The sequence below is a fragment of the Petromyzon marinus genome, unplaced genomic scaffold (assembly GCF_048934315.1).
Source record: "Petromyzon marinus isolate PM22_M1 ecotype Great Lakes invasive population unplaced genomic scaffold, UKy_Petmar_22M1.pri1.0 PM_G_Scaffold_76, whole genome shotgun sequence".
Taxonomy (NCBI): Eukaryota; Metazoa; Chordata; class Hyperoartia; order Petromyzontiformes; family Petromyzontidae; genus Petromyzon; species Petromyzon marinus.
In genome coordinates this window covers 799,470-821,362 of record NW_027423031.1, presented here as the reverse complement: position 1 = coordinate 821,362, position 21,893 = coordinate 799,470, and the positions used below count along the sequence as shown (strand labels likewise).

Sequence of the window (21,893 nt, the reverse complement as noted above, 5' to 3'; positions counted from 1 at the left end):
GACCAGTCACTAGCTAATCACTCAGTTATTTCAATGCTAAATTCGCCTAGTTATTTCAATGCTAAATTCTCCCGTTTGATTTGTACTAGGTGCCTCGGTGAATGTGTATGCTCTGACTTTAAACATAGATATTTCTGTGACCAGTTACAAGCTAATCACTCAGCTATTTCAATGCTAAATTCTATGCTAATTCCTTTGTCAAGGGGTGCCTCTGCGGATGTGTATGCTTTAACTTAGCTATTTCAATGCTAAATTCTATGCTAATTCCTTTGTCAAGGGGTGCCTCTGCGGATGTGTATGCTTTAACTTTAACATAGCCATTTCTGTGACCAGTCACAAGCTAATCACTCAGCCATTTCAATGCTAAATTATATGCTAATTCCTTTGTCAAGGCGCTTTGTTTCTTCTGACACAGCTTAAAGGTCGTGATCTGAACGTGGCTTTTTTTCACTCCAGCGCTGTCCTACCAGACAGTCTCGTCCCTTCACCTGATGAAGGCCGCTTGTGTTGTGGCCGAAACGTCGTGAGAATATTATTGTGTTATTTTATTTTATCAATTTATTATTTTATTCTCATTCTACGTGACTTTACCGAAAGAACCAAAGAAGATGAATCCTTGCAGTCACGAAAGCTTTAAATCGAAATTTAACCGCCTCTACGAGGAGGGATTTCACACATCCTTAAGATCATTCAACAGACTCCGGGATAAGAAGGCTCAACTAATCGAGTCTCTCACCTTTCTGAAGAGATGCCGCGACTCTAAGGTAATACCAACCGCATTTACACTAACCTCTTCTGTTGCAACTTCTCTCAATGCAAAACGAATTCTAACTAGAACTAGCTTTGCTCTTATCTCGGAAAAAATCAGACTTACACGCACCGAACTCGATCAGTTAGACAAGACACTCTACAAATCACACTTAACATTGACAGCAACAATGTCTACATCGGATTGGGAACATGTAGACAATATGACTATCTCTTCGGCTGCCACTATGTCGACCAAATGTAGGGACAATTTGATTTCCAAATTCAAGCACCTCTCCAGCAAATAATCGGACCCACACACCGAAAAGATAGACGTCAACAAAGTCATAATTAATCGCAGTAACAGTTCCATTTCTGATGGTCTGAAATCCGTTTTAGCTAAAGGTCTAAACTTTGCTGTCACACCGAGACACTTACCGGTTAATGATATCTTTGCCCATGTCGACGTTGCACTCAAGGGCTTGAGTCCCATCGCTGCAGACGTAGCAAGATCTGAAATCGCTGCAACCCTCAAAAACGCTAAGTTGCCACCCAGCAACATCAGCAAAGACGAACGTTTTGAATTATCTCAATTAAAAAAGAGGGATGATATTAAATTTTGATTTAAAGCTTTCGTGACTGCAGTAATTCATATTCTTAGTTTTTTCGGTAAAGTCACGTTGAAGAGAAACAACAAAATAACAAAATATATATAAAACAATAAAAAATTCTCACGACGTTTCGACCATAACTCAAACGGTCATCATCAGGTGTGTCGGTTTGCATAAATGTATTTTGAAAACGGCATATTTATTTATATATATATATAAAAAAATAACGTTTGCGTCACGCGCAGCGATTGGCAGTTTGCCCAGGACTAGTCCATCTATTTTTTGAAAAGAGGAGGGGGGAGACGAAATTTGTTTTTATGTATGCTGTCTGAAAGAATCCACCCATATTTTCGCCATTATAAAAATATAAAAAAACAATAAAATTATCACGACGTTTCGACTGCAACACCAAGCAATCGTCATCAGGTGTGAAAACCAGAGCAAGAAAATGTTCTTGCTGTGGTTTTTTCTTGCTGTGGTTTTCACACCTGATGATGATTGCTTTGTGTTGCAGTCGAAACGTCGTGAGAATTTTATTGTTTTATATTTTTATTATTTTATTGTTTCCCTTCTACATGGTGGTGACTTTACCAAAAGAACCAAGAATATGAATCCCTGCAGTCACGGAAGCTTTGAATCAAACCTCCTGTGTTATTGGCAGAAAGGGCTAAAACCTATTCTTATCTTTCAATACTTTTGATACTGGCAAAACAATATTTCCCGATGGTGTAGCTGCTCACCCCCGAGATATCAAGGCTCCGATAGTACCGTTGTCCTTGTCCTGGTCACCTTTCGGCATTCTCTGGTGAGACACTGATGGGACTGGGCCATTAAGACGGCTGTCTCTGGTGCAGGCCAATACGTTTCAAAGACAGTGCATCACATACTACCAGAGCGTGATGTTTCCGTTTGCAAGTTCACCACAGATATGTGCGCGGTTATTTCGGACGTGATTGCTTGTGTGAGGTTTCGTCTGTTTTAGTGTTTGAGCATCTTAACACCTCCTGTTTTAGTGCCAGAAAGGGGTCAAGCCTATTCTTGTTTTTCACACGGTGACCGACTTTGTTCGACGGTAGCGATCGGGGCGGTACGTTGGAACTTTCTCTCGCGCCCCGCGTGGCCGACTGCGCTAATCGGAGGTGCGTGAGGAGGCCTCCTCCTTGGCTTTTGTCTCTGACGTTGCGCTCGCCAGCTGCCCCCCCCCCCCCCCATGGGTCGAGCATGAGGCCAGAAAACTTTGAAGCGGCTCAAGCTTTGAACTCTTTGGGACACCGGGGATGGCCTTCCTGAAACCGGGGAACGTTCGGCCAGTGCAGGACGTTTGGTAGCCCTGCGCCGCTGCGCTTGGGTTGTGAATGTTTGCACGTTGAAGTTTTTCCGCGCCGTACGTAGCCGATCGTGCCAATAGGCGGTGTCGAATGGAGCGGCCGGCCGTCGCTGCTCTTGCCGCCGTCGACTATGTAAATGTTAGCCGGTCGCGCCCGTGTCATCAATGCGGTCGTTTTGTTCTTTGCGTTTCCCACAATGCAGTGCACGAGATTTCGACGTCGGGGCCTTCCAGCGGAGGCGGCACCGCAAGTCCTCCGCGGAGCCGCGTGGCGACGGTGCCGCCCATCCCTGCGCAACTGCCGCAGGTGACGGTGGTGGTGACGGTGGTGGTAGCAGCAAGAGTGTTGGCAGTAGTGGTGGTGGTGGTGGTGGTGATAGTGGTGGGGAGCGGTGGTGCGGCGGTTAGCGCTACGCCGCGCTATGAACCCGGCGACCCCGAGTTCGATTCCCGCTCACGGCCAACACCGGTGACGATTATCTGAACCGGTCCTGGGACTCCTCTCCTAGGTCGACTCAGCCTCAAATAATTAGCTGGTACGGTGCGTAAAAACATCACCGCAGGCGGTCGGGCATGGTGCTGGCCACCCATCCCCTTGCGTGCCGTGCCGGCCTTCATAGCTGCTCGCGAACAGCACTTGCCCCTACAGTCTGTTAAAGGTTATACGGGGGGGGTGGGGGATCTTTATATTTGTTGGCAGTGGTAGTGGCGACTGTGGTGGTGGCGTTGTTGTTGCTGATGGTAGTGGTGGTGAGCGGTGGCGGTTGGCGCACCGCACCTCCGATTAGCACGGTTGGCTCTGCACGGTTGGCGAAAGAGGTTCAACACTTGCAACGCTGCGCTCCACTCTTTAACGCCACCGCAGGACACAACCGACGTGAAACCGGGAGACGCGGCGCCCGCTGACGGCGGCGAGGGCGGCACCCGCGACCCCGCATTCTGTCCCCCCACGCTCGCCCACGCCGTCCAGTGGCCCCAGCTGCCGCCGGGCAAGACGGCGGAGAGGCCCTGTCCTGCGGGTGCCGTCGGTGAGTCCGCCCGCCCTCCGCCTCCGCCCGTCTCCCTCTGTCTCCCTCTGTCTCCGAGTCTCTATCTGCGTCTCTGTCTCTCACGTCTCCCTCTGTCTCCCTCTGTCTCCGGGTCTCTAGCTGCGTTTCTGTCTCTCACGTCTCCCTCTGTCTCCCCCTGTCTCCGAGTCTCTATCTGCGTCTCTGTCTCTCACGTCTCCCTCTGTCTCCCTCTGTCTCCGAGTCTCTATCTGTGTCTCTGTCTCTCACGTCTCCCTCTGTCTCCCCCTGTCTCCTGGTCTCTATCTGCGTCTCTGTCTCTCACGTCTCCCTCTGTCTCCCTCTATCTCCGAGTCTCTAGCTGTGTCTCTGTCTCTCACGTCTCCCTCTGTCTCCCCCTGTCTCCTGGTCTCTAGCTGCGTCTCTGTCTCTCACGTCTCCCTCTGTCTCCCCGTGTCTCCGAGTCTCTAGCAGCGTCTCTGTCTCTCACGTCTGCCTCTGTCTCCCCGTGTCTCCGAGTCTCTATCTGCGTCTCTGTCTCTCACGTCTCTCTCTGTCTCCCCCTGTCTCCGAGTCTCTAGCTGCGTCTCTGTCTCTCACGTCTCCCTCTGTCTCCCCCTGTCTCCGAGTCTCTAGCTGTGTCTCTGTCTCTCACGTCTCCCTCTGTCTCCCCGTGTCTCCGAGTCTCTATCTGCGTCTCTGTCTCTCACGTCTCCCTCTGTCTCCCCCTGTCTCCGGGTCTCTAGCTGCGTCTCTGTCTCTCACGTCTCCCTCTGTCTCCCCCTGTCTCCGGGTCTCTAGCTGTGTCTCTGTCTCTCACGTCTCCCTCTGTCTCCCTCTGTCTCCGAGTCTCTAGCTGTGTCTCTGTCTCTCACGTCTCCCTTTGTCTCTCTCTGTCTCCGAGTCTCTAGCTGTGTCTCTGTCTCTCACGTCTGCCTCTGTCTCCCCGTGTCTCCGAGTCTCTATCTGCGTCTCTGTCTGTCACGTCTCCCTCTGTCTCCCCCTGTCCCCGAGTCTCTAGCTGCGTCTCTGTCTCTCACGTCTCCCTCTGTCTCCCCCTGTCTCCGAGTCTCTAGCTGCGTCTCTGTCTCTCACGTCTCCCTCTGTCGCCCCCTGTCTCCGACTCTCTAGCTGCGTCTCTATCTCTCACCTCTCTCTCTGTCGCCCCCTTTCTCCGACTCTCTAACTGCGTCTCTGTCTCTCACGTCTCCCTCTGTCTCCCCCTGTCTCCGAGTCTCTATCTGTGTCTCTGTCTCTCACGTCTCCCTCTGTCTCCCCCTGTCTCCGAGTCTCTATCTGCGTCTCTGTCTCTCACATCTCCCTCTGTCTCCCCCTGTCTCCGAGTCTCTATCTGCGTCTCTGTCTCTCACGTCTCCCTGTATCTCCGTGTCTCTGTCTCCCAAATCTTCCTCTGTATCAGTGTCTCTATCTGCGTGTCTGTTTCACATCTTCCTATCTCCATCTTTCTTTCTATTTATCTGTGTGTGTGTGTCTGTGTGTGTATCTGTGTGTGTGTCTGTGTGTGTATCTGTGTGTGTGTGTGTGTCACTGTGTGTGCGTCTGCGTGTGTATCTGTGTGTGTGTTTGTGTGTGTGTCTGTGTGTGTCTGTGTGTGTGACTCTGTGTGCGTCTGTGTGTGTGTCTGTGTGTGTGTCTGTGTGTGTCTGAGTGTGTGTCTGTGTGTGTGTCTGTGTGTGTGTCTGTGTGTGTGACTGTGTGTGTGTCTGTGTGTGTGTGTCTGTGTGTGTGTCTGTTTGTGTGTCTGTGTGTGTGTGTCTGTTTGTGTGTCTGTGTGTGTGTGTCTGTTTGTGTGTCTGTGTGTGTGTGTCTGTGTGTGTGTGTCTGTGTGTGTGTCTGTGTGTGTAACTGTGTGTGTGTCTGTGTGTGTCTGTGTCTGTCTGTTTGTGTGTCTGTGTGTGTGTGTCTGTTTGTGTGTCTGTATGTGTGTGTCTGTGTGTGTCTGTGTGTGTCTGTGTCTGTCTGTGTGTGTGTCTGTGTGTGTGTCTGTGTGTGTGTCTGTGTGTGTGTCTGTGTGTGTCGCTCTCTCTGCCCCCCGTCCCCTCGCTCTCCGTTTTTGCGTCTCATGCTTTTATTTCTGTAGAACTCTCTCTGTCTATCTCTCTCTACCTATCTATTTTCTCTGTCACCCTATCTCTGTATCTTTGTCTCTTTGTGCCTCTCTCTCTATCTCTCTCTACCTATCTGTTTTTCTCTGTCACCCTATCTCTGTATCTTTATCTCTTTGTGCTTCTCTGTCTATCTCTCTCCGGTTGTCTATCTCCTGCTTATCTCAGTCTCTCTTTCTCTCTGTATCCACCCCCCCCTACCCATCTCCCTTTGTCTCGCTGTCTCAGTCTGTGTCTGTGCCTCCCTCCGTGCGGGGTGGGGAGCGGCGGTGCAGCGGTCAGCGCTACGCTGCGCTACGAACCCGGCGACCCGAATTTGATTCCCGCTCACGGCCACCAACAGCCAGTGACCATCATCTGAACTCGTCCCGGGCCTCCGCTTGGTCGACTCGGCCTCAAATTAGTACCTGCAGTGATTAGTAAAAAAACATCTCCACTGGGGAGACAAAGGCGGCCGGGCGTGGTGCTTGCCACCCACCCCTCTCGTGTGCCTTGACGGCCTTCATTCGTTGCTTCTCGCTAACAGCCACTTGGTGCAACGGTCTGTTAAGGTTACACGCGGGGGTCCTTTTGTCTTTGTGGAGTGTGGGAGGTGGTGAGACGTGGCTAGATGGGATGTGGGGCTCAAGCACCGCTCAGCAATGTTGCCTTGAGGATATCACGTGAGAAAACCACATCCAATCACACACATTCTCACCAATAGTGGAGTTTTTTTGGGGGGTTAGATCGTGTAAATGTATCAGTGTGTGTCCTTAAACCCGCCACCACCCGACGCAACCAACTAGTAAGGGTTGTCACGTCACTTGCCAATTCGTCACTAGTACAGCACTAGTGTGTAGTGTATAGTGTAGTGTATAGTGTCGTGTATAGTGTCGTGTATAGTAGTGTATAGTGTAGTGTATAGTGTAGTATATAGTAGTGTGTAGTGTAGTGTATAGTAGTGTAGTGTATAGTAGTGTAGTGTATAGGCTCCAGAGGATTATTTGTGTGTGTGTGTGTACTAGGGAGACAATGGTCTATGTAGGCTACAGAGGGATCTGTGTGTGTGTGTGTACTGGGGAGACAATGGTCTATGTAGGCTACAGAGGGATCTGTGTGTGTGTACTAGGGAGACAATGGTCTATGTAGGCTACAGGGGGATCTGTGTGTGTGTGTGTACTAGGGAGACAATGGTCTATGTAGGCTACAGAGGGATCTGTGTGTGTGTGTACTGGAGAGACAATGGTCTATGTAGGCTACAGAGGGATCTGTGTGTGTGTACTAGGGAGACAATGGTCTATGTAGGCTACAGAGGGATCTGTGTGTGTGTGTACTAGGGAGACAATGGTCTATGTAGGCTACAGAGGGATCTGTGTGTGTGTACTTAGGGAGACAGTGGTCTATGTAGGCTACAGAGGGATCTGTGTGTGTGTACTAGGGAGACAATGGTCTATGTAGGCTACAGAGGGATCTGTGTGTGTGTGTGTGTGTACTAGGGAGACAATGGTCTATGTAGGTTACAGAGGGATCTGTGTGTGGGTGTGTGTACTAGGGAGATAATGGTCTATGTAGGCTACAGAGGGATCTTTGTGTGTGTGTGTACTGGGGAGACAATGGTCTATGTAGGCTACAGAGGGATCTGTGTGTGTGTGTGTGTACTAGGGAGACAATGGTCTATGTAGGCTATAGAGGGATCTGTGTGTGTGTGTAATGGGGAGACAATGGTCTATGTAGGCTACAGAGGGATCTGTGTGTGTGTGTACTAGGGAGACAATGGTCTATGTAGGCTACAGAGGGATCTGTGTGTGTGTGTGTACTAGGGAAACAATGGTCTATGTAGGCTACAGAGGGATCTGTGTGTGTGTGTGTACTAGGGAGACAATGGTCTATGTAGGCTACAGAGGGATCTGTGTGTGTACTGGGGAGACAATGGTCTATGTAGGCTACAGAGGGATCTGTGTGTGTCTGTGTACTAGGGAGACAATGGTGTATGTAAGCTACAGAGGGATCTGTGTGTGTGTGTGTACTGGGGAGACAATGGTCTATGTAGGTTACAGAGGGATCTGTGTGTGGGTGTGTACTTGGGAGACAATGGTCTATGTAGGCTACAGAGGGATCTGTGTGTGTGTGTACTGGGGAGACAATGGTCTATGTAGGCTACAGAGGGATCTGTGTGTGTGTGTACTAGGGAGACATTGGTCTATGTAGGTTACAGAGGGATCTGTGTGTGTGTGTGTACTAGGGAAACAATGGTCTATGTAGGCTACAGAGGGATCTGTGTGTGTGTGTACTAGGGAGACAATGGTCTATGTAGGCTACAGAGGGATCTGTGTGTGTGTACTAAGGAGACAATGGTCTATGTAGGCTACAGAGGGATCTGTGTGTGTGTATACTAGGGAGACAATGGTCTATGTAAGCTACAGAGGGATCTGTGTGTGTGTGTACTAGGGAGACAATGGTCAATGTAGGCTACAGAGGGATATGTGTGTGTGTGTGTACTAGGGAGACAATGGTCTATGTAGGCTACAGAGGGATCTGTGTGTGTGTACTAGGGAGACAATGGTCTATGTAGGCTACAGAGGGATCTGTGTGTGTGTGTACTGGGGAGACAATGGTCTATGTAGGCTACAGAGGGATCTGTGTGTGTGTGTGTACTAGGGAGACAATGGTCTATGTAGGCTACAGAGGGATCTGTGTGTGTGTGTGTACTAGGGAGACAATGGTCTATGTAGGCTACAGAGGGATCTTTGTGTGTGTGTGTACTGGGGAGACAATGGTCTATGTAGGCTACAGAGGGATCTGTGTGTGTGTGTGTACTAGGGAGACAATGGTCTATGTAGGCTACAGAGGGATCTGTGTGTGTGTGTGTACTAGGGAGACAATGGTCTATGTAGGCTACAGAGGGATCTGTGTGTGTGTGTACTGGGGAGACAATGGTCTATGTAGGCTACAGAGGGATCTGTGTGTGTGTCTGTGTGTGAACGCGTGCGTGTGTGGGTGTTTGTGCACACGCTGTGTGTGCACGTGGATCAATCACGTGAGGTGGGGAGCGGCGACTCCACTGTTGGCGCACTGCGCTTCGAACCCGGCGATCTGAATTGGATTTTCCAGCCGCAGCATCGGTGGCGATTGATATCTGACCAGAGTCTTGGGCATACCTTAGGTGAACTCAGACTAAATCGATGAATTACCTATATGTGCAAATGTGTACGATTGTGTATTGTGCGTGTAAATGTGTGTGCCTTCTTGTATATTTAAATGTGCGTGATTGGATATTGATTATGTGTGAGAGTGTGTATGTGTGATTGCATATTGATTATGTGTGAGAGTGTGTGTATGTGTGATTGCATATTGATTATGTGTGAGAGTGTGTGTATGTGTGATTGTATGTTGATTACGTGTGAGAGTGTGTGTATGTGTGATCGTATATTCGTATGTGTTGGTGGGCTATGAACCCATTGAACTGAGTTTGATTCCCGCTCGTGGCCAACATTGGTTCCGAACATACGAACCTACCCTGGGCTCCCCCGTGGTCTAGACGTTAACCACCTCGCCCGGTGGTCGTGGGTTCGATCCCAATGCTGACGCATTGCGGATTGAAGTTTGCATGTTTCGCTCCCCGTGGTCCCGTGGATTTTTCCCCGGGTCCTCCGGTTTTCCCCTCCACATTTGAGAATCGCCACGCATCGTTTGGGGCGTTTGGCCGCCGCTACAAATTCCCGCGCGGTGATCCACTTTCGCCAGAGCCGTCATTCGTTTGCCAGGTGACTCCTGAAACAAAGGGGCTGTACAGCTCAGTGGGCCTTACCCGGTGAACTGCTGCAGACGTTGTTGGCGGTAACGCGGCGCGCTTTGTAAACAGCAGCACCGGAGATGCAAAGGCGACCGGCCGCCCGCCCTATCGTGTGCCGTGCCGTCTCTCAGAGGCGTTCGCTAATGGCACTCGGCCCAGCGGCGTCTGTCAAGGGCCGCACGGGGGAACTTTGTCTCTGTGCGCGTGCACGCTTCAGGCACGGCTCTCTACACCTGCGATGCCGTCGCTGGAGCCTGGTCTGCCCGAGGGCCCGATTTGAGCAACTGCACTTCCGCCTGGGTGAACAGAATCGCGCAATGGGTGAGCCGTCAACTCCCTGCTGCCTCCTTCACTGGCCTGCCTCTCCTCCCTGCCTCACCTCCCTCCCTCCCTGCCTCTCCCTTCCCCCCATGTGAGACACCAATCGAGTCGTCATCATCGTCGTCACGGCCGTCGCAATGCCCGCAACGCCCCCCCCCACCCACCATCTCGTCTCCTCCGCTCCGTCTGTTCGGCGGTCTTCACCCCCCGCCTCGTCCGTCGCCTTCGGCTGCCGCCGTTCCGTCACGCCCGGCTGTCGCTCATCCGCCGGGCGTCGTTCCGTCACGGGGATGGCGTCCGTCAGCGAGCCCGTTCGTCCACTCCAAATCGGACGCCTTCCATGAATGATGAGAAAGTGAATCAAAAGAGAAGAAAAACTGTCTGAGCCGGCTAAACTATAGGGGATAGTAAACCTGATACAGCCACCGCGTTCAGCTTCACTCTGAGCTGGTGGTCTAGACAAGGCTGAGAACACCGTGACGTGCACCCGGGTGCACGTCACGGTGTTCCGTCAATCACGCTCCATGTTCCGTCAATCACGCTCCGTGCCGTGTTGTGCAGCAATGCACTGCACACCACAGGGCTCCGCTCCATGTTCCGTCAATCACGCTCCGTGCCGTGTTGTTGAGCAATGCACTGCACAACACAGGGATCCGCTCCATGTTCCGTCAAGCACGCTCCGTGCCGTGTCGTGCAGCGCACCTTGCACGCGCATCATAGAGACTCGTTACGTGCGGTCAGAGACTCCGGAGGGAGCGATGGTTGACAACCGGGACCGGTCAAACGGAAACCGGGCAGCTGGCAAACAAAGCCCGATTGCTCGTCGGCAGCAGCAGCAGCAGCAGCAGCTGTTGTTGTTGTGTTGTTGTTGTGTGCGAGTCTGGAAATCGCGCGGTGTCTTTATATAATGCCACCTTCCCCCCTTACCCGCTCCCCCTCCTTTATGCCCCCCTCCCCCCCCAATCTCTTCACTCTCAGCTGCTCTGTGATGACGACGACGTTCCCCTGCTCTGTGATGACGACGTTCCCCTGCTCTGTGATGACGACGTTCCCCTGCTCTGTGATGACGACGTTCCCCTGCTCTGTGATGACGACGTTCCCCTGCTCTGTGATGACGACGTTCCCCTGCTCTGTGATGATGACGTTCCCCTGCTCTGTGATGACGACGTTCCCCTGCTCTGTGATGATGACGTTCCCCTGCTCTGTGATGACGACGTTCCCCTGCTCTGTGATGACGACGACGTTCCCCTGCTCTGTGATGACGACGTTCCCCTGCTCTGTGATGATGACGTTCCCCTGCTCTGTGATGATGACGAAGTTCCCCTGCTCTGTGATGATGACGACGTTCCCCTGCTCTGTGATGATGATGACGTTCCCCTGCTCTGTGATGACGACGACGTTCCCCTGCTCTGTGATGACGACGTTCCCCTGCTCTGTGATGATGACGACGTTCCCCTGCTCTGTGATGACGACGTTCCCCTGCTCTGTGATGACGACGTTCCCCTGCTCTGTGATGACGACGTTCCCCTGCTCTGTGATGATGACGACGTTCCACTGCTCTGTGATGACGACGTTCCCCTGCTGTGATGACGACATTCCCCTGCTCTGTGATGACGACGTTCCCCTGCTCTGTGATGACGACGTTCCCCTGCTCTGTGATGATGACGACGTTCCCCTGCTCTGTGATGACGACGTTCCCCTGCTCCGTGATGACGACGTTCCCCTGCTCTGTGATGATGACGTTCCCCTGCTCTGTGATGACGACGTTCCCCTGCTCTGTGATGATGACGAAGTTCCCCTGCTCTGTGATGATGACGACGTTCCCCTGCTCTGTGATGATGATGACGTTCCCCTGCTCTGTGATGACGACGACGTTCCCCTGCTCTGTGATGACGACGTTCCCCTGCTCTGTGATGATGACGACGTTCCCCTGCTCTGTGATGACGACGTTCCCCTGCTCTGTGATGACGACGTTCCCCTGCTCTGTGATGACGACGTTCCCCTGCTCTGTGATGACGACGTTCCCCTGCTCCGTGATGACGACGTTCCCCTGCTCTGTGATGACGACGTTCCCCTGCTCTGTGATGACGTTCCCCTGCTCTGTGATGATGACGACGTTCCCCTGCTCTGTGATGACGACGTTCCCCTGCTGTGATGACGACGTTCCCCTGCTCTGTGATGACGACGTTCCCCTGCTCTGTGATGATGACGTTCCCCTGCTCTGTGATGATGACGACGTTCCCCTGCTCTGTGATGACGACGTTCCCCTGCTCTGTGATGACGACGTTCCCCTGCTCCGTGATGACAACGTTCCCCTGCTCTGTGATGATGACGTTCCCCTGCTCTGTGATGACGACGTTCCCCTGCTCTGTGATGACGACATTCCCCTGCTCTGTGATGACGACGTTCCCCTGCTCCGTGATGACGACGTTCCCCTGCTCCGTGATGACGATGTTCCCCTGCTCTGTGATGACGACGTTCCCCTGCTCTGTGATGATGACGTTCCCCTGCTCTGTGATGACGACGTTCCCCTGCTCTGTGATGACGACGACGTTCCCCTGCTCTGTGATGACGACGTTCCCCTGCTCTGTGATGACGATGTTCCCCTGCTCTGTGATGACGACGTTCCCCTGCTCTGTGATGATGACGTTCCCCTGCTCTGTGATGACGACGTTCCCCTGCTCTGTGATGACGACGTTCCCCTGCTCTGTGATGATGACGTTCCCCTGCTCTGTGATGACGACGTTCCCCTGCTCTGTGATGACGACGTTCCCCTGCTCTGTGATGATGACGTTCCCCTGCTCTGTGATGACGACGTTCCCCTGCTCTGTGATGACGACGTTCCCCTGCTCTGTGATGATGACGATGTTCCCCTGCTCTGTGATGATGACGTTCCCCTGCTCTGTGATGACGACGTTCCCCTGCTCTGTGATGACGACGTTCCCCTGCTCTGTGATGATGACGACGTTCCCCTGCTCTGTGATGACGACGTTCCCCTGCTCCGTGATGACGACGTTCCCCTGCTCTGTGATGACGACGTTCCCCTGCTCTGTGATGACGACGTTCCCCTGCTTTGTGATGACGACGTTCCCCTGCTCTGTGATGACGACGACGTTCCCCTGCTCTGTGATGACGACGTTCCCCTGCTCTGTGATGACGATGTTCCCCTGCTCTGTGATGACGACGTTCCCCTGCTCTGTGATGATGACGTTCCCCTGCTCTGTGATGACGACGTTCCCCTGCTCTGTGATGACGACGTTCCCCTGCTCTGTGATGATGACGTTCCCCTGCTCTGTGATGACGACGTTCCCCTGCTCTGTGATGACGACGTTCCCCTGCTCTGTGATGACGACGTTCCCCTGCTCTGTGATGACGACGTTCCCCTGCTCTGTGATGACGACGTTCCCCTGCTCTGTGATGATGACGATGTTCCCCTGCTCTGTGATGATGACGTTCCCCTGCTCTGTGATGATGACGTTCCCCTGCTCTGTGATGACGACGTTCCCCTGCTCTGTGATGACGACGTTCCCCTGCTCTGTGATGATGACGACGTTCCCCTGCTCTGTGATGATGACGTTCCCCTGCTCCGTGATGACGACGTTCCCCTGCTCTGTGATGACGACGTTCCCCTGCTCTGTGATGACGACGTTCCCCTGCTCTGTGATGACGACGTTCCCCTGCTCTGTGATGACGACGTTCCCCTGCTCTGTGATGACGACGTTCCCCTGCTCTGTGATGACGACGTTCCCCTGCTCTGTGATGACGAAGTTCCCCTGCTCTGTAATGATGACGACGTTCCCCTGCTCTGTGATGATGACGTTCCCCTGCTCTGTGATGATGACGACGTTCCCCTGCTCTGTGATGATGACGACGTTCCCCTGCTCTGTGATGACGACGTTCCCCTGCTCTGTGATGACGAAGTTCCCCTGCTCTGTGATGATGACGACGTTCCCCTGCTCTGTGATGATGACGTTCCCCTGCTCTGTGATGATGACGACGTTCCCCTGCTCTGTGATGATGACGACATTCCCCTGCTCTGTGATGACGACGTTCCCCTGCTCTGTGATGATGACGACGTTCCCCTGCTCTGTGATGATGACGACGTTCCCCTGCTCTGTGATGACGACGTTCCCCTGCTCTGTGATGAAGACGTTCCCCTGCTCTGTGATGACGGGGTGGGTGGGGGGCGGTGGGGGGGCACGGGGGGAGGGGGGTTGTGAGCTTGGGGGTCGTTGTTGAATGACGAGTTGGGTGCCATCCTCCTCCTCCCCGTACACCACCCCCCCGCCCCCAGACGTTGGACCACTTGAGCCCCAGCTGCTCCTTCTGGAGCTACTCGTCCCACACCACGAGGGGCAACTGGTCGAGCCACGGCTGCGAGCCGCTGCCCAGCAACAGCAGCAGCGCGCACGCCACCTGCTCCTGCGGCCACCTCAACAATTTGGCGGTGCTCGTGGCGAGGGGCCACGTCGAGGTGCCCAGAGATTCGGGAGGGGGGGGGTGATGGTGGTGCCCCTCGGCCCGCTGGTGGTGGCGGTGGTGATGGTGGTGGTAAAGTTTAGATGTAGTGGTGAGGGTGGTGAGGGTGGTGATTGGAGGTGATGGTGGTGTTGTTGGTGGTAAAGAGGTGGTGATGAGGGTGGTGATTGGAGGTAATGGTGGTGATGGTGGTGGTAAAGAGGTGGTGATGAGGGTGGTGAGGGTGGTGATTGGAGGTGATGAGGGTGATGGTGGTGGTAAAGAGGTGGTGATGAGGGTGGTGATTGGAGGTGATGATGGTGATGGTGGTGGTAAAGTGGTAGTAAAGAGGTGGTGATGAGGGTGGTGAGGGTGGTGATTGGAGGTGATGGTGGTGGTAAAGAGGTGGTGATGAGGGTTTTGAGGGTAGTGATTGGAGGTGATGGTGGTGATGTTGGTGGTAAAGAAGTGGTGATGAGTGTGGTGAGGGTGGTGATTGGAGGTGATGATGGTGATGGTGGTCAAGTTTAGATGTGGTGGTGAGGGTGGTGAGGGTGGTGATTGCAGGTGATGGTGGTGATGTTGGTGGTGGTCAAGTTTGGATGAGGAGGTGGTGGTAGTTGACTTGATAGTGGTAATGTTTATGTTGTGGGGGAGCGGTGGCCTGGCGGTTAGGGCGCTGCGCTACGAACCCAGCGACCCGAGTTCAATTCCCACTCATGACCACCAACTAATTATCTCAATCGACTCGGCCTCAAATCAGTAACTATTGCGGTGTGTAAACATCGCCACTTGGGAGAGAAAGGCGGCCGGGCGTGGTGCTGGCCACCCACCCCCTCGTGTGCCATTCCGGCCTTCATAGCTGCTAGTCGCTAACAGCACTTGCCCCTGCAGTCTGTTAAGGGCTATATTTGAAATCTCAATTGACAACTAATTTCTTTAAGCACTTTTTTCCGTTTAGTTTCCTTCCCCCGCACCCCCCACGAGCACGGCCGGCTACGGTACTTGGCCAAAGAAGTTCCCGATGCATGCGTACGGCTGCCCACGGCACCCTCACGCCCCTCCGTGTGTCCCGTGCCCGCGTCTTGCCCGTGCGTGCCAGTACGGGCACCGCGCCCACGAGCTGCTGCTGCTGGTGATCACGTGGGTGGGCGTGCTGGTGTCCCTCGTGTGCCTCGCCGTGGCCACGTTCACCTTCTGCTTCTTCCGCGGCCTCCAGAGTGACCGCAACACCATTCACAAAAACTTATGCCTCAACCTGCTGCTCGCCCAGCTGCTGTTCCTTGTGGGCATCGACAAGACTCAGTACACGGTGCGCCCGCCCGCCCGCTCACGTTTAGTCACTTGCTTACCACTTTCTCTATTTTGCACTCGCTCCTGAAACAAATTGTTTAACAGCTCGGGGGGGGGGGGGGCTTTGCCTGGGAAAATAAAAAAAATAGTTGATTTTTGTTCATGATTTGTTTACCTTTCCTCTACTTTGCACTCCTACCGCGTTGTTTTGCTTTAAGTAAACTCGCTGACACCTGTGACCCCCCCTAACCGGTGGACGTCTGTCAGAAAAGAGCTTCTTGGCTCATCGGATTCCTCCCTCCACGTCCAAATAAAGATTCAGATTCCGTGTAACGCCACCGCCGCCCGCCCGCCCGCCTGCCCCCCGCCACCGCGCCGGCTCCGCAGGTGGCGTGCCCCGTGCTGGCGGCGCTGCTGCACCTGCTCTTCCTGGCGGCGTTTGCGTGGATGTTCCTGGAGGGCGTGCAGCTCTACCTCATGCTGGTGGAGGTGTTCGAGGGGCGCCGCTCTCGCCGCAAGTACTTCTACCTCCTGGGCTACGGCCTGCCGCTCGCCGTCGTCGGGGTCTGCCTCGCCGTCGACCGCACGGGCTACGGCACCGAGCGAGCGTGAGCCCCCTGTCGTCCCTCTTCGCCGCCGGGCCGGCCGGCGCGCCGGGCTTACTAACCGGAGCGCGGTGTCGCCGGTTCACGCCTGGTGTTGCCACCTGGCGCCCGGGCTTACTAACTGGTGCCCGGCCTTGCCGGCTGGCGCCCGGTCTCACCAGGTGTCCTCGCATACAACAAATGACACAAATGTCCCCCAATGTTACCAGATGGGGGCTCAAGTGCAACTGAACGGTGGCAAATGTTACCAGATGCCGGCGAATAAAACCGGATGCATGGACGCGCTATCCCGGCCTGTCAGGCTAACCAGGCGATCGTTTGTCCTCTGTTTCGCCTGCAGCTGTTGGCTCCGGACCGACAATCATTTCATCTGGAGTTTCCTTGCGCCCGTGGCCACCATCATCCTCGTGAGTTCCGTGCGTGCGCGTCGTGCCGGGGGGCGGGAGGTGGGCGGGCGGGCGGGTCGCCGTGTCTGCTGCTCGACGTGCGCATAGCGTGACGGGTCCCGCGATGAATCTGATGCGATTCCCACGTTCGTATTGAGCGTGAATTCCCGAAATCGTCTCGTGCCAAAATCCCATCTCGTGCCCAAATTGCAGGCGGGCACCTCCGATTGCCGCACTAACGCCAGTACTTACGTACGTGCGTTGAACTTCTTTCCCACCGTACGTAGCCAACCGTGCTAGTCGGAGGCGCTAGCTCGCCTGCAACAGTCCAGCGCACGTGCGCGCGTGCTCTGCTTCGTGCGCGTGTCTGTTTCCCGTCCCATTTGTCCCCATGTTGATGCCTCCCTGCCGGTTCTAAAATTGTGACGTGAGCGTATCATTGGGGGACGAGTTGCAGACGTGCCAGCAGCTTTCGTACCTTTGGGGGTGTTTCGAGGATGCAACGTCGCTCCGTGCGGGTAGGGAACCAGAGAACCCGGAGAAAAACCCGCCTTGTATACGACGAGGGGATGATGCTGCAACAACAACAACAAAACTCAACGCCACACAGGTGGATTCAATCCACTTGCACTCTACATCTGCAGAACGTGAAAACTACTGCAAATTTTCTTGCCGTGGTTTCCACACCTGACGATGATTGCTTCTGTTGCGGTCGAAACGTCGTGAGAATTTTATTGTTTTATATTTTTACTATTTTATTGTTACCCTTCTGCGTGACTGTTCATGATTATTAATGAGGGGGGCTGGTCGACGTGGAGTGACGTCACGAGCGTTACGGGCAGACATGATTATTGTAGGTAGAGGCATCCACTGCTATTTACATCACTCAATTCACCCCCCTCTGATATTCGCACCTGATAGGCTCAGTGACGACATCACCTCTACGCCTCCATTTAAGACCAAAACAGCAGGAGGAATCCTCCGCAATTCTGGCTATCGCCTGACGATGGTGGCTGTTGTTGTTGTAATTACTGGCGAAACGTCACGCTGCTCGAATTGTAAATGTTGCTGTGGGTTTACTCTCGAACACACCCGGTGCGCTGAACTAGCGACGAATTGTCAGGTTCTGTTTACGCGACAAAGCTTGCTGATTGTCCGTGGTCGGGTGGGGGTGGTGACGGGCTTAACGACACGTAATCTAACCCAACAAAAAACAACGTCTTATGGACTTTTGACTCGTATGCGCGGTGCGTGTGCGGTGTCACAGGTGAACTTCGTGTTCCTGCTGATGACTCTGTACAAGATGGTGCAGCATTCGGCGCCACTCAAGCCCGAGAGCATTAAGTGAGTGAGGTGGCCGGGTGTGGGGGGGGGGGGGTTGGGGTTAGGGGGGAGAGGGGCGAGGTAGGGGTTCATCACTTAAAGCGACCGCATTTTCCGTGAGGTTCAGCCGGGACACACGGTGGGTGAAGCTGGCTGTTCCCGCGCCAGCCCACTCTTCACATTAGGGCCCTCCCTTGCCTTTTCATTTGACCAACTGGGCCCCAGCCACCCGTGATTGCACCTGGAGTGTTCCGGTGTCGCGAGCGAATGTTGGTGGTTCTCAGCCGCGGTCGCCAATGACCCCTGCGCAAAAATGGAACCGTCGTTTAAAATTCGGGTTTCGCTTTTAACGAGCTCCGTCCAGCTCTCGGGGGACCATCGGTTCGCTTTGACCCACCGTGTAACGATCGCCCTTTGCAAGGGATTTATAATCACGCGCCTGCTTGCATTAGTTTAAACCTTTCCCGTTCCGGTGACATACGTAGGTGTAACGTCATCCGGTTTTTCTTCCGATTCCGTTCCCATGACCTAGGTGTGTGTCGTCAAAACGAAACCGGAAGAAAAACTAAAATAAAATAACTTTATCGAGACCGTTGCTCCCACAAGGCCATTCATCCCTTTGTCCTTCCAATCAGTCTGACTCGTCATCCAACCCGTCTCTTGTAGCAAATGAGCTTTCCTGCACAGCGACAGAACTCCACGCAGTGGCGATGTCGGAGTGGGCCCTCGGTGCCCACAGATGATGCCCTCTCAAAAGTGCTCGCGTTCGGTGACACCGACTGACAGCGCTGGCATTCCCGCTGGCGGTGTGACTCCCGTGTCCGTGGGGCAGACGGTTTAATCGCTCCGTATGCGTTTCGTCTCTCCAGCCATGCATCTGTCCGTTTGTCTGCTCGTTCATCCAGCGATCCGTCCATTTAACGGTCAGTCTGATCCACCTCCCGAAACGTCAATCTGTCTGTCCATCGATCGTGGTGGCTAGGAGATGTTAACTCCCTCGGCTGGTATACAGGAGGTCATGGGTTCGAACCCGACCCTGACATTGCCTGCTGCTGCTGTATATTTGGAGCTTGAATGTTCTACCTCTGTCTCATCATCATCATCATCACGGTGGCTAGGAGATGTTAACTCTCTCGGCTGGTATACAGGAGGTCATGGGTTCGAACCCGACCCTGACACTGCCTGCTGCTGTATATTTGGAGCTTGAATGTTCTCCCCGTGGTTGCGTGAATTTTTTCTCGGGGTCCTACATGTCTTTTCCCTTCACGTTAAGAAGCGTGTGCTTAGAGCGTTTGGCCGCTATAAATGTCCACGTTTTGCTCACGTGACAAACCTTACCAATTGGCTTGTCTTACTCATGGGCACTCATACAGTTAGTTAGTTAGTCCTTCCCCCGCACCTCCGATGAGCACTGTTGGCTACGTACGGCGCGAAAGAAGTTCAACGTTCAGAGCGAAACCTTGGATTGCGAGTAACTTGGTCTGCGAGTGTTTTGCAAGACGAGCAACACATTGTTTAAATATAAATATTCACTTGATGAACGTGCGAGGGTCTTAGCAATACGAGCGGCAGCACGTGTAGACGCTTCGTGCTGCCGAGCGTCACGTGATCACAACTGACGTACGAGTGCTTTGGATTACAAACACGTTTCCGGAACGAATTGTGCTCGCAATCCCAAGGTTTTACTGTACGTCGATACGCACGTAACGTGTCGCGTGGGTCGGTAAGTTCACGACGACGACGATAATAACGACGATGACGACAACGCTACGCGATGGCAAATATTCACCACGGCGCTCGCTTTTTTGCCGGCCGTTGTTATCGTTCGTTTTTGTTCTTCCTTGCCCACAGGTCCTGTGCGCTGGGCGGCGTGGCGCTGCTGTGCCTCCTCGGCCTCACCTGGGCGTTCGGGTTCCTCTTCATCGACAAGGCCACTCTGGTCATGGCCTACCTCTTCATCATCTTCAACTCCTTCCAGGGCACGTTCATCTTCATCTTCCACTGCGCTCTGCAGATGAAGGTGCCCAACCCCCTCTTCGACGTGGAAGTGCGCCCAGAAATCTTGACAACTCGTGAGGCCCACTGAGCACTGTGGCTCTTTTTCAGAATCTTAAACAATTTGAAACTGGAGGCGGAAGCCAAAGAGCCATTAAGCTCTTTCTCGCAGATGTACAGTCAGGGCACGGGGTCAGAGCATGACAACGCAAACTGTAAATATGCGGCGGCAGCAGGCGTCGTCAAGGTCGAGATCGAACTCTCGACCTTCTGTAGACCAGGCGAGGTAGTTAACATCTCATAGCCACCGTGATGATGATGAGAGAGACACAAAAAACTCCAAATATACAGCAGCAGCAGGCATCGTCAGGATCTGGATCAAACCCACGACCTCCTGCGGACCAGGCGAGGTAGTTAACATCTCATAGCCACCGTGATGATGATGAGAGAGAGACGCAGACTCCAAATATACAGCAGCAGCAGCAGCAGAAGCGTCGTCAAGATCTGGATCGAACCCTGACCGTAACCCCCGACTCTAAACGCAAACTTCAACACCGTATAACCCTAACTCTAGGCCTGACTTGAACTCTGACCCCCAACCCCTTGCCTCTTACCCGTGCAAGGTGTGCAAGGAGTACAGAAAGTGCTTGGGGCACGCCGAGTGCTGCCGATCCTGGGGCAACCACTTCTCTTACGACTCGTGGCTCTCCAGCAGCAAACGCTGCTCTTCCAACGCGCAGGTACGCACGCACGCTGCACGCACTACACACCATACACACACTACGCACACTGCAGCAACAACAACAACCGCCGTTCGCCACTAGGTGGCGGTGACGTCACCACAGTGCTTGTGCCAGGCTTTGTGCACCTTGAGGCCACGTGAAGTGTCAAACGCCCGCCGGCAGGAGGTCACGGGGTAGACCCAGGTTCCACAGGCCGACTGACTGAGATGAGTGGCTGATGCACCACCAGCTGTACCCCCCTACTGTGCCATCTTGCTGTGCTTTAGCCGCCCGGCGCTCCGCTCGTTGTTGTGAGCGTCGCTCCTCCCCCCTTCGTTGTTGTTGGAGGGCGACTGCCTCCAACTGCGAATAGCGGTTGTTGTTGTTTTGGCTCTGTTTGTTTTGGTTCATGTGTTGTATGTACAGTGCGTTGAAGTTTTTTCGCACCGTATGTATCCAACCGTACTAATCGGAGGTGCGGGGGAAGGACAACAAACTAACACAACGTGTCCGTTTGTGTGTCAGTTGGATGTCGGTTCGTGTATCAATCTCCCTAACCCTCAATTCCTCGATCCCTCTATGCACACCGGCCTACGAACCCAGTGACCTGAGTTTGATTCCTGGTCTCGGCCAACATCAGTAGCGAGTGACATCTGGGCCTCCTTTTAGCTTGACTCGGCCTCAGGCGAGTATTTGTCGCGGTGTCGTCTAAACATCGCCGCTGGGGAGACGAAGGCGCCGGGCGTGATGCGGGCCACCCCACCCCCATGCCGGCCTTCAAAGGTGCTCGCTAACATGATAAATAGTTCACAATTCGTGGCAACCCACCGTCGTTGTTGTTGTGAAGCCGATTCACTGCTGGCAACTGCCCGACAGCGCCGGTTGCGCGCAGCTACCCGTGGCACGTCTGCTGCCCGTTTTTATTTGGCGTCTTGCGTGGATCGCTCGCCAACGGCGACGAGATCACCGGCGGTGCTGCCGAGGCAGCGATAAATTGGCGGCGTTTGTTCACCACGAGAGAGAGGTTTTGTTAAATTGGCTGTCGTTCCGAGTGGAGGGAGGGTGCATGGCGCAACGCGTTACACGTGCGGCGATCCGACCCCCTTGAAAAATCAATCACGGCGGCTTTGCGATGATATTCTGCCCACTGTTTTTTGTCGAAACTTGTTATCAACGGTGTGATTGTTGTTGTTATTATTG

General features: G+C 53.7%; 1 protein-coding gene across 1 annotated transcript in view; it reads left to right on the top strand.

Moving 5' to 3' along the window:
- The window catches only part of LOC142920796 (adhesion G protein-coupled receptor L3-like), a 42,642-nt gene that overhangs the window by 16,762 nt on the left and 3,987 nt on the right, over positions 1-21,893 (top strand). The window contains exons 4-13 of the mRNA XM_076062880.1: positions 2,889-2,992; positions 3,551-3,713; positions 9,808-9,911; positions 14,206-14,385; positions 15,472-15,681; positions 16,050-16,270; positions 16,608-16,674; positions 17,921-17,997; positions 19,828-19,996; positions 20,595-20,711. Coding sequence (XP_075918995.1) covers positions 2,889-2,992; positions 3,551-3,713; positions 9,808-9,911; positions 14,206-14,385; positions 15,472-15,681; positions 16,050-16,270; positions 16,608-16,674; positions 17,921-17,997; positions 19,828-19,996; positions 20,595-20,711 — 1,412 coding nt within the window. The remainder of the gene's footprint in view (positions 1-2,888; positions 2,993-3,550; positions 3,714-9,807; positions 9,912-14,205; positions 14,386-15,471; positions 15,682-16,049; positions 16,271-16,607; positions 16,675-17,920; positions 17,998-19,827; positions 19,997-20,594; positions 20,712-21,893) is intronic.